The sequence below is a fragment of the Acanthaster planci genome, linkage group LG21, assembly GCF_054643075.1.
Source record: "Acanthaster planci isolate LZ-2023a linkage group LG21, COTS_SCS, whole genome shotgun sequence".
Classification (NCBI taxonomy): Eukaryota; Metazoa; Echinodermata; class Asteroidea; order Valvatida; family Acanthasteridae; genus Acanthaster; species Acanthaster planci.
In genome coordinates, this window is record NC_141797.1 from 644,903 (window position 1) to 657,659 (window position 12,757).

At 40.1% G+C, this 12,757-nt stretch overlaps 1 protein-coding gene across 1 annotated transcript; it reads right to left on the reverse strand.

Moving 5' to 3' along the window:
• Positions 1 to 1,716: 1,716 nt before the first annotated feature.
• On the reverse strand, positions 1,717 to 12,416 carry LOC110982338 (proline rich transmembrane protein 1B-like). The gene is made up of 4 exons (XM_022240669.2): positions 12,186 to 12,416; positions 5,425 to 5,513; positions 4,956 to 5,093; positions 1,717 to 4,517 (listed from the first exon to the last, which is right to left on the reverse strand). The coding sequence occupies exons 1-4, from the start codon at positions 12,193 to 12,195 to the stop codon at positions 4,296 to 4,298; spliced, it is 459 nt and encodes a 152-aa protein (XP_022096361.2). The 5' UTR covers positions 12,196 to 12,416; the 3' UTR covers positions 1,717 to 4,295.
• Positions 12,417 to 12,757: the final 341 nt, after the last annotated feature.

The window sequence follows — 12,757 nt, forward strand, 5'->3', positions numbered from 1 at the left end:
AAAATACGTGCATACGTTTCTTTGGAGACTACTGTTTAACTCAATACGAGACTGAAGAGGGCAACAACGGGCCCGAAAATAGAGGGCGCCTCAGGGGCAGTAGTCAATTAAACAATTGGGGGCGCCCTTACAAATCAATGGCGTTCCGGAGCAAAAGAAAATAGTTCATTATCTTCGAATTAAATTAATTCATCCTGAAGCTATTAGCCAGTCCCAGTAGTGTTTTAGAGGTACAGACAACGAGTGAATTAAGACTGAGTTCTGGCGGCTTGTTTTCGTGTACGTTCGCGAACAGCTGGATTTGTTGTTCGTGGGTCGGCCGCTCGAACGTCGGCAACGCACAGCCGCTGGTATATATAGTGGCAAGTATTAAACATGGCGGCGTCCTAGCTGGTAGATTCTTCGAGAGTTAATGTTTGGATGACTGGGCTGATTTTTTTCTATTTAGAAAGCAAAATCATTTTCAAGGAGACTACTCTGGATACCAGTCCCGATAATTGTGACTACCCTACGAATCAAGGGTCCTGTATGATCCAATGTCCACGTGACCAAGACTGGAGGAATTCCTCCAGTTTTCCAGAATTGGCCAAATATTCCGAAATCGTCTCATCTATATTTGGCATATTCGGATGGTGCCGTTGGTGTTCGGTTATTCCCGGCTGGGTAGACAGGCTGTAATGTTGAATGTAAATTGTCGAATATAGGAAGAATCAGGACCTAGCGACAACTGGCAAATGCCACACATAGAGGGTGCACCACTGTAATGAAATCGGAACACCCGGGCTCTCAACTTGTGACCCCTGACCCTTTAATTGCGTCATATCTATTTCCGTGGGTGATGCCTGACCTAAGATTTTTTATCAAGAGTCGCCAGGGAATCTTTGAGCAGAGAACTGGACTAAGGTTGCTCGAATTCGACCGAAGTAACGGTTCAGACACCGGAGGGCGCTATAGTGGAAAGTAATAAATTTCTGTCAACATATAAATCATAGCGGGCGCCCTTACTAATCGATGGAATCAAAACACAAAACTTTCAGATCGTTCTTTCCAATGTATGCACGTCATTGATGTTGCACTAATGTCGATCTTAGCACCTAAGGGCAGTATGGATGAACAAAGTTAATATGATGCTGAAGATGCACAGTCCTATAGAGGGCGCCATATAAAGTAATTCAGTCGTCGCATGGGGGCGCCCGCACTAATCAGTTGAAAATTAGTTGAGAAAATATTTGTATACAATACAAGGCTAATCGATCAATGTTTTACACGATTTTTCTTAAATGTTTTCCTCGGGATTCTCCATTATTTAATAGATAATTACTTTTCCTCATGGTACTCACCATCAAATCCTCTGGAAAATAAAAAACAGTCTGTGAAACAGCCAACATAGTACCTAACATAACCCAGGTTCAACAGAAAACCTTCAGGGGAATTTTAATTTTTTTCGACCGCGATTCCCATCTTTGAAATGCATCGAAGATCATGATTGAAAGACTTTTTTTTCTGCAATTGGAGTGAATATTTCTTAAATATTATTATATAATATTTATTGCTTAAATATTATTCAGAAAGGACATTTTCCACGGAATATTCTCATGACAATCGTGACTTTCTCGTTAGAAACTTCTTAGAAGTCAACAGACAAGACTACATGTACATTTATTTGAATTTCCACAAAATAAAAATAAAAGCACAAAGATGCACAGAGCCAACAGATATTGACAAGTAGTTTGCTCTTTATTATTACACTTTCTTTGAAAACATTCGCACGTTTCTTAAAATGTTTCTTGAATAGACAATTAGTACAAACATCAAATATGTACATGTACACCATAGCGGCAAACAGTAGCCCTCGATTTGTCCACTTTCTGAAAAAAGATTCCACATAGCTATTGGTTCAACACTTGCAGTGGTTCTTAAATAAAAGAGAATACTTTGGAGGCCTATCTGGATATTTTCTTCCTTCCTGTAGCTTTTAATTTATGACTAAAACAGGAATAATGAATACCTTTTATAAGGAATATTTCCATAATAAATTAAACTACTACAGCGGACATCACATTATTTTATCAATACTTCCGTCGTTTTTCAAAGCTTTGAATATAACTACAAGTACAATGAAATAAATATTTATCTCTCATAATTTTACAAGTTGGCCATGCAAAAGGGCTTAAGTAAAGGACATTAAGATCTTGTTGGCAAACAGCTGTCATATTTTAAAGATCAATTAAATAACAATAATCTGGCTTGGCGGTGTAATAAACTCAGTCCACGTCTTCATTATATGTTTTGAAGGAGTAAAAATATCAGATCAGAAATCCACCAAAGAATATTGTCTCTCAATTGTACCGTACATTGACTGCATACAGTACTGAAAATCTTACATTTTGGCAACTGTAATTAACCGCTGAAAACACTCTGATATGCATAAGCTTTACTTGCTGGCAAGTTTTCTTTTTTTTCTATTATTTTAATGCAGCCTCTCTCCTCAATCTCAAACGTATGGCCAAGTTTTTTAAAAAGCCCTAATTCTGACAACAGTCTAATATTGTTGAAAAGATATTAACCAGCTGGTACTTCCTGAATACTTAGATCAGATAATTTATGCTCAGGAAAACAATCTCCAGCCAAACTGTTCCACACGTATGTGTCATAACTGTCAGTGACTGGTACAACTTACAAGTAATTTGGTTTTGGGGACGTGTTGTCTGCTAAGGGTACAAGGTAAGCAAATTCCGGATCCATCAAAATTGAGCAAAACGAGTGACCAATTTCACAGAGATCTACGCTGAAAAGAAAGATATTTGCAGAGCAGAAGTAGGTTGCAAGCTGAATGCTGTCCTTAATGCGTTTTCTATTGTTAGTTTTTAGTTAATTGCGGCTCAGCCCATAAACGTACCAAGCACCCTTTTCTGTTGACACCCTTGCGTTGAATTTTGAATCTTTCAGAGGGCTAACACTGAGTGACCTTGGAATGGGCGAATGTTTACTTTAAAATGGCAAGAAACTCTATCAAATTCAGTAAAATGTCGCTCTGTGAACGAATCGGAATTGACCAATGACCCGTTTAATTCAAACAAAATTGGCAAAGTATCAAATTATTGCACTTTGTAACGGTGGCATAAAGAAGCGAGATATGAGACGGAGAGAACCCCCCCCCCAGCTTTGTGTTGGTCATTGTCTCACTGGAATCTGAAGAATTCTTTTCAGACATTTAGGGGGATGTGCTAGATAACAATAGTCTCGTGTGTGTATAGCGATTGCACATGTTGGTGGGGTACCCCTCGGTCTCATTTCTTGCTGGATATAAACGGTGGTATGCACTGTAACAAAAAATTGAAATTTAAAAAATAAATACTTTCATTGGTGAATACCGCAAGCTAGAAAAACTTACAAATAATTTAATAGATTCTGTTTTACTTTACGAGACAAAAGGAATGGGCAAAGGATACTTCAATATTACTTGACAGTAGTTGGATATATCACAATTTGCTGGCATTTATGGAAAGTGCAATCTACGATAGAGGTAGGTTGGACCCTATAGTTGGAATACGATAACAGATGGAAAATTTTAACACATTTAACCGACTAGACTAGTCTAAAAGGAGACTAGTATCAAAAGGAGGTCGTGTGAATGGAAGATGGTGAAATAACAGATTGATGGTTAGATGATGGCTACATGAGGGTAAAGGGATTGGGCAAGACAAGAGGTGATCAAATCTAGAGGCCTTTCGTCTCCAGTGGAGTGAACTAGCTGAGGCTAGGTAGACAAACAAACACATCTGGGGGAAAATGGTGGAGATTATCGTACGGGCGAAAGTGGAACCATACAGAGCTGAAGTATTCATGAAGAGATTTCCTCCAAGAACAACCTCAGACAAATTTAATTGGCAGACCAATAGCACTACTGACAAACTGGCAGACAAACTCAACTCGGCAAAAATGGTGGTCTTTACATAGGGACATAAAGCACAAAATGGACCAAGGCCGAACGCAAATGGAGAACGTACGCTTTCAGCAAAGAACAACAAGCTCGAATTATTTCGACCCATCACAAAAACAAACAAACAAACAAACAAAAGCATTACTTGCACAGAAAGGCAACATTCAGGTCCTCCTTTTAGGTCTGGACATCAAAGTACAAACGTCATAGCACATCCACCTAACAAGTAATGTCATGTGTGGGTGATCGCTTGCACAGCTCAAGCAATTTACACTCGCATTCGAGCAAATGAATACATTTTCACAAAAAGGACAACTTCGAGTCCCTCAGATATTGAACTCTCTCTATCTCCTCATTTGCCGATCGGGACGATGGCCGTCACAAAATGGTACTTGAAGCTTTTGTCTGGAAGCTTGTTCTCACTGAAGACTTGGACAGCGATGACGACAAACGCAGTGAGACTGCACATCCACAGCAAGAGGCCGACACCAAGACCAGCGTAAAGCAGACTCTTAGCGCGATAACTTGCCTGGTGGGCGCCAAAGGAATCCCCAATAACTGCCCTCCGTCTCACCTACAAGGGAAGAAGAGATAATGTACTTCATGTCAAATTTGAGAACACATTATTTCGGGCATTTGAATGAACACATTATTTCGGGCATTTGAATGTGAAAAAAAATCAAAAATGAAATGGAAAAATTTCTCAGATAAACACAACAGTGTAATTAGCCTTACAGGAAACCTTCTTGCCGTGCAACAGTGTAATTAGCCTTACAGGAAACCTTCTTGCCGTGCCGAATACAACGGTGATAAAAAAGCTTGCAGACCATTGTTAACCACATTCATCGGCAAGGCGTCAAAAGTTAAATTTGGGAGCGAGGAAACATCGCTTTCATGTTGGGCACGGTCAAATAGCTGCCGGTGGGTTCAGTTGCGAATCCACATTTTTTTATATGACGTCTGTTGGTATAAGATGAACAGCCAATGGCAGAACGTCGAGAAAAATCCATACCTCACCGGACTTGATCAATCCCATAATGCCGAGCGGGAGACAGCAGAAAAGCGTGACGAACAGGGCCAGCATCTGGTAGTCCTTGGGTTGGTTTCGGGAGGTGATGACCGTGGTTTCAGCCTGTGGGAAGGAAGGCATCTACAAGAAACGAGCAGAAAAGAAAGCTAGACCAAACCTCAACATAACCTTTACCTTCTTGGAGGTACGTATTTCAACAAGGAGCTCTTCTGGTATGCTCCAAAATCTAACATCATGCATGAAACTGAAGTGCAACTTTCTTAAGTGCTTTAACTACATAACATTTAGGGTACGAAGTCTTAAATGTGTAAATTTGGTCAAACAAAAAAGTAGTTTTTGATTAGTAGTAGTAAATTTTGATGGTAGCAATGCACTAGAATTCTCTAACCAACACTCCACAGAAAGATGGTGTCAACTTCAACCCACTCATGAAAACTTGCAACCAGCTCACCGATAGCAAGCTCTGCCCCGACCGAGGCTGGAAAAACATCTCAGCGCTCTCGACTCCTTCGTCACATTGGCTGGTCAGAGGTCTGTATGCTGTGAAAAACAGGAAAATGTCATGAAATTAAAAGTAGTCTAATCAAAAATCACATGTAGAGTCAAGAAAGCATTTTAGTAACGCATTCGGTGACCTGGTAGAATATCATTGATTTACTGTCGAGGATCCGGTAGGCGATTTTGAAGGCAATTCATTTTATTTCATTACATTTAATCAAACTCCACTGTTCAACGTTACACCTACTTTCACTGTGTAACGTTTCAAGTTCACCTTGACCTATTCGCTGTGGCACAAGTCAAAAACTACAAGAAAGAGTTGTGCAGCAATAGTGGATCTATAGATGAATTCTTATGTATAGTTTAATGTACACGTATAAACGTGGTTAGAAAAATCAAAATTACATCGCTATATTAAATGTACCTTTCCTCAAGTTGGATTATAATGTACCTGCGGGTGTCTCTTTTTGTAAAAGTATTTTCTGTCTTCGTGTGCTGATTTTGAGGCAAAAATCTTCGCTTGGTATAGTGTCGTATAGGACGGTGAAGCGTCGGTTGTCCGAGTAGCGTTGCTCGGTTTACAAGTACTAGAAACTTCGACCAAATTTAGAAGCCATTACCACGAGGCCATCCTGATCGCACGCAGGCGGTGCGCGCGCGTGAAATTCCTCCTTGACCAATAGGCAGTAGGTTGAGACAGCTGCGTGAGTGTAAATGGCCCCTCGGAATGGCGTTTCATCGGATTTGTCTAGATGCACAGCCCACGTGGCCGGTGCAACAATTCTCTCGCAAGTACAGCTTAAATCTTCGAATTTCAGTCAAAATACAGAGAACATCTAGAGTTTGAGAGCGAACCAAATTATGGCCGTACATTCAACAGCTCAATATTTCAACATTTCAAATAAAGTGACATTTTCTTTTATGTATGTGAATATTTATAGGAAATACCAGTATGCAGTGTGTTTAAAATATTACTTAAAAACTGAATGTAATTATTCCCATGCCCATCTATATATTTATAAAAAAAAACTTTCTCGGGGAAAAATGTCTTAAATAAATCAGTATAGTTTTCAAAGGTGTCCATAGAAACGAACTAACTTTTTCCTTCTCTCCTTACCAAAAAAGACTAACCCCAAAAGTTCTTGTTCCATACATGTATATGAAGTAATATTCCCTCCCCCGTTATGAGAAACGGACCTACAATTTGGATTTGTTGGAATGAGACCAAGAATACTTGATCCCATGCACGTAGAAATGATACCCAGATGGTCCTGGTTAATGGACGTTCATTGCTACATGTATTTACATTTTAGATCACAAATAAATTGAGCCCATTCCAAAATTCAAATTTGGTTTGCACCTCCAAAGAAATGGAAACCCCTTTAGGTCGAATTTAAAACTGCACAATGGCTTAGCTCGTTCCCAGAAGCCTTTCACAAAAAAGTACGTTCCAGCTACTGACGCACAAAGCATTTTGGGTTAGTTCCTGCCTAATCAACGCGTGTACATTCAGTGCACCCGCGTGTTTGTTTGAAACAACTATCCAATGGGTGCTGTCCAAAAATACGTCATGCGTGTGCGCTTTCCAGGGTCTGAAAGAGCGGCGGGGACGAGCGACCGCAATGACTGGTTCCCACTCCACAGGTTCAAAGTCATAGCAATAGAGCCTGAAAGTAAAAGGTCACGCAGCGAGCTTCCGGAACCCTTGCGCGGTCTGCCTGTGCATGGGGATTTTACATTGTGCCGTCCTATCACGTTCGATAATTTTTGGAAAAATAATTCCTTACTGAAACACTCATTTTGGAATTTTACCTTTGTCTTCCTCAACTAACATTTTGGAAAAATCTCCTGGAGATGGGTAAAAAACGAATTTAATAGCGACCTTTCACGTCCGGCGATATCGTACCTAGGTCACCTTGTTCGGGCACATTCGTTTTCACTCGCCGTGCTGTCTTGAAAACGAGATTGTAGCCTGGCCTACACCCTTGCAAAGATTTACCTACCTGCAGTCGATGGGTTCCAGCTGCAAATTCCGTTGAGTTGACATCACGCAGTTGTTGTCAGCAAAGGTCAGATAAAATATCAGAATCTTTCGTAAAAGTAGAATATTGCTTTATTTTTGTTACTTTATAAATTATTAAGATATTTAAAATATTTTGATCTGTTTTGTTTTTGGTTTTACCCACAGACTATCATAAAATTTCAAAACGTAAATATTAATTTGCGTACGAGACTGCTGTATTGCACTGTTCTTCATTTATTTTAGAGTTTCGGAAGTGATGGGTCAACTCTTGGCAGGATATTTCTCTTTAAGGTCAGGTAATTTTTCAGTTTCTGTAAATTGATATACTAACAAATATTTTTCGAAGCCCTTTTTCCAAGTTGAATTTTTAAAGAAGAAACTAAACGAAAAAATATTACAATTTCTAAAATCTTTGCGCGTTATTTTTCCTATCCAAGGGTTCCGGGCGTGTCATCGGGCATGTCGGGGTCAACTTTCAGGCTCTGTTGTACAGGCAGATAGGTGCGTGGCTCTAACATATTTGGAATAAAAGCTCGACATTCGTTCATGAGGTGGATAGGGTGTACTAAAATGCCAATGAACCTCGTGTTGTGGGATGACATGTATAACCCTCCCATGGTCCTCTGTTGCCTGACACTGTAAAAAGGATTTCTTTTACTTTGAAGATGGTGATTCCCCTCCCCCAATGCTTGGATCAACATGTCAATTCGCATGGAAGCCTAGAACTTACATCTTTTTAAAAATTCTCACGGGAAAAATGGAGCAGAGAGGTCATTGAAGCTCACTGCTTAAAGATCAACGGACTTTATATGTACACCTAAGTATAAGAGAGAGCTTGATACTCCTCGAGATACACGTAGCTAGGCGGGTTAATGAGAAGATTCATGAACAGCGAACCTATCGGGGTTGAGAGAAGAAAGGAACAAACTTGAACCTCAGCAAAATTGAAAATGAACACTGAAAGACAATGAAGTACATGTACACTGTACATGTACGTGTACATGCAAAAAAAAGAATTTGCATTTCGCTAAAAAGAAACAGGCTAATTATACCTGTTTTGGGTGACTGCATTTTCAGATCATTCCCCATACAGCCATTGAACGAGCCTGGTAGCCGTTAACCAAAATCTACAGTGATACATTTAGTTTTTTTACAAACCATTAACAATAAAAAAAAAAAATTCATACATCAAACCACCGGAAGTCTCCTTCCTTTAACCCTGAATACCTCCGTGCCCCATTGCTCAAGTAATTTACTTTTGTTTCACCCTTTCAGCACATCCTAAGAAGGCAGAACAACACAAGAACAGAATGGGGGACAAGACCGCACGTACATAACATGCACAAGAGCCCCCGATGTCAAGATTCATTGGAGACTACACAAACAAAGACTATTGTCTTTAATGTTGCAAGAGAAGCAGAAGAACTCAAACAGAATCCGGGGAACAAGACCTGCATGTTCAGTTACATGTACATGTAGGTCAGGTAACCGTTTCTTACAGCTATGAACATGCATAAGACCTCCCCATCTACAAGAGTCCAGACCAAGATAAAACAACCAATTATTGCTTTTTACATGAACAAGCAAACTTAAAACAGTTAAAGTTTGCCTGTTTAAGTGAACCATCCTGAGAAATGTTTTAACAATAATAAGAAGAATGCATTTTTACATTCACCGTTTAATGGCATTGAAGTGCACACCTCAATCACAACTGTTGCTCAAGGCGCTGTACTGTCATATGTATTTGTGACCGGCTCCACAAAAATGGGTATGATGGGCCTTTTTTTTTTTCAAATGAGGTACATACACAGTTGAAGTGGTTACATTATAAGCTGTAATTTGATGTTGGTTTGAACTCTGAGGCACTTTGCAATCTGGAGACATATTTGCATAATCATATCATACACATCAGCAGAATTGCTTTCAGAGATAAAGCCCTTTAAACACAGGAAGTGGAAAAAGAAATCAGCCAAGAAGGAAGTCTCTTGATACCCACAGCAACAGTTAGGTTTCTTGTATGAATTGTGAATGTGCTGATATAATAGAAGCTAATAAACCAAGAAGTAAAAAATCACTCTGTCCTAAAAGCCCTCAGTGTGAAATACCACAGTATCCATTAATACCCTTTTTCGCAGAGCGGGTCACATTTGTAGAAATAAAATTGTTGGTTTATTGCGGCATTTAGCCCTAACTCCCTAGGGTGTGTGCAAAATTATATTAAAATTGGAGGATTCAGGGCTGTTAGGGTTAAGGGAATTATTCGCTTTAGTTTTGAGCAGAAGCCTGCTGATCAGCAGCAGTGGAATGGTTTTAACAGGGGGCAAGCCCCGCCCATTAGACTGAAAAGAGTACAAAAGTGACTCACCGTCCCCAACTTCATAACCCTAAAATAGTGGAACTTCCACTGTTCAGATTTTCACAGCAGTTTCACAGCTATCCCTACCAGTCCGAAGCTTTCTGCAGACAGAATTTCGATTAAAACATGGATCTCTTTAAAGTGTGAAAAAAAAAGCTGAAGGAGAGGAATTGTCCAACATCACAAATACCGACTTCAGCCTGGTTTGGGGATGGTGGGTCACAATTATAAAGTTGCAATGTACATGTACCTCCGAGGGCTGGTAGGGGCAAGATAACTACCTTTTCAGGAGTGAGGGAAGGGGACCCCCCCCCCGGTTCCGCCACCGGAGCCTCTGATCAGGAGAAATGAACCATGCCTACATGTAGTGTGAGTTTTCAAACTAAATGGCATTCTTGTTGTAAAGACACGACCATGAGGCATAATCATGCCACCAGTGGATGAGCAACTATTGAGGAAAACGGCCCCCTCTTTTGGTCCCGCTCGGATGGATTGAAGTGGAATTCTTGTTTCAGTTAAGTACTCTCCCAGGGTGGTTAGCATGTTTTGATTGTGCAGGGTGGGGGTCTTTTCACAGGTCATCGGCTCAAATCAAGCTTAGCAAAATGCAGAGCTATGTGAACCCTGGCCAAGTTTTTCCAAGGAAGTCTTCTGACTTGAAAACTTCTTTCGTTTTGATCATTTCTCTTTTTCTCTTCCCAGTAGCAGCCATACATGTAGGACTGTGATGTGAGGCACACACTACTGGCTAAGAGGGGGCTATTTTCTGGTGAATCACACAAAGGCAAGATTATTAGTTCAGATGCAGATAAAGACCCACAGGCAATGGCTCAGGTATGTACATTTGCGTATAAAGGCTTTGCGTAGTAGCCATCTTGCAGGGCAGTCCTTTTGTTCCATAGGGAAACCTGCTTTGTGCATACCCCATGGAACAAAAGCACTGGAATGCAAGATGGCAGCCATGCAAACCTTCAATTTAAATACTTGAGTTTAAATCAATTGGAAATAATGTCTCGTCCCTGTCTTCCTTCTTTTTCCCTATGAAGTCTAGTTACATTTTACTTTGATTCTAACAACACAAACTAATAGTGCCATTCAGCAACTTTCAAACTCGTTACATGTACAACAATTCTTTGCTTTGTAAACTAAATGACCAGCAAAAGAGTCCAGAAAATCCTACAAAGACCAATTCTAAGCACTTCAACATGTTGACTTTGTTGTCTTTCCCGATACCAGGGCGGGGGCATCAACTCATGGAGGGGCGGAGCCTTAGCCAGTTGATGAGCACGACCGTTTCACCGTGTACCACCATGGCAATGCCCAGCAAGCAACATTTGCCTTCCACTTTGATATACACCAGAAATAAAGACTCTCACAAAATGTTGCATTGTGCATTTCTTCTCTGTGACATGATCCTGCGATGTATATTTGCAGTTTAGGCCAGAAAGACTGTCTCAAATTTGAGTGGTCTCTAAATAAAAACCCCTGGCATACCGGTACAAATATGTATATACCATGTACTACTGTAACTTTGAAGTTTAATACAAAATTAAGCATACTTGATAATATCCCAAAAATAAAATGATTCATAACAAGGTGACCTTTTTCTTAAAATGAAATGCAGGCCCTAGAAAAGTTGCACTTTTCAGTCTTCAAAACAATTTAGAATCACCTTAAATGCTTAAGTAGATTTGCAGTTGAAATAAATTCTCGGTTTAACAGTCAATTTCTAAGTGTTTGAGCTTGTAATATCTTCAGTGCACCTCCATGCAATCCAAACTTAGTAACCTCTGACTGGATAGCAATGTTCAAAAAATTTGAAGGAATCTTCCTGATTCTTTTAAATGATCATGTTGATGTATGTGCAGTGGTAACTGAGTGCGGATAAATCATTTGATTACTAAGGCCTGGGGGCCGGAATCCTAATATTTTCATCTTAATAATAATAATAGGCATTTATATAGCACCATCAATTAAGAACACTATTCTGAGGCGCTGAATACTCAAAATATGGGAAACAAATCCCGCCCGAATGGCGTTTTACAATCAAGGTCCAGGGGCACGTCCACGTAGTTTTTCCACTCAAAAGACGGCTTTCGTTTTTTCTACCGAGATTTGCGCCTCCTCCCTCAAAATGTGGCATATACTTAAAAAGGCCTATACGTGTCGTAACAGTTTCGAACATACTAGCCTAGCTACACCCCCTCTCCCAAAGAAATTCAAACTCACTGGTTTTTAGATGGTCTTAAACGTTAGTCATGTTAGTGAAGGATTTCCCTGTCGTCTAGGAAAATGCGCTTGCGATTTGGGATTATTCCAAGAAATTTCCACTTACATGATGACATGTTGATTAGGCGAGGTTTCCAAATGCAAAACCGGGAAAACAAGCCAGTCTTGCCCGTGTTGGTTGGTCCAGCGCTAACCACCGCTGTCACCTGTTTGGGGTTGATTAATTTATTCACTAAAATCAATTCAGTACACAATTGTCAGGATTTTAACTCGGCAGCGCGTTTTATGAGATGCGGGGAAAATAATCGGCGAACCAGACCGTGCCAAAGGCAATATCTTCCCACGGCTGTTTTATGTCGAAATTAAAGCCTAACCAATATACCTCGATATTTCCGTAGAATTCGAGCCATTATTGTTGTTTCCCCAAAGTTCAGAAAGTAAAAATTATTGCATAATACTTGAATCGCGGGAAAACTCATGAGTTTTCTAAAACGTTTGGGCTTTCATTAGTCTTTTCAAGGCCACCGTAGCAATTCAGTCACTGGTAACCATTTCTTAAATCAACAAGCATATACGGTACCCTGAGGTATTCACTCATGCCCACCGCCCTTAAACATGGCATGGGCAAATCCTTTTCCACAAATTTTTAGAAGGATGTGGTGTCTTTACTATGCCTTG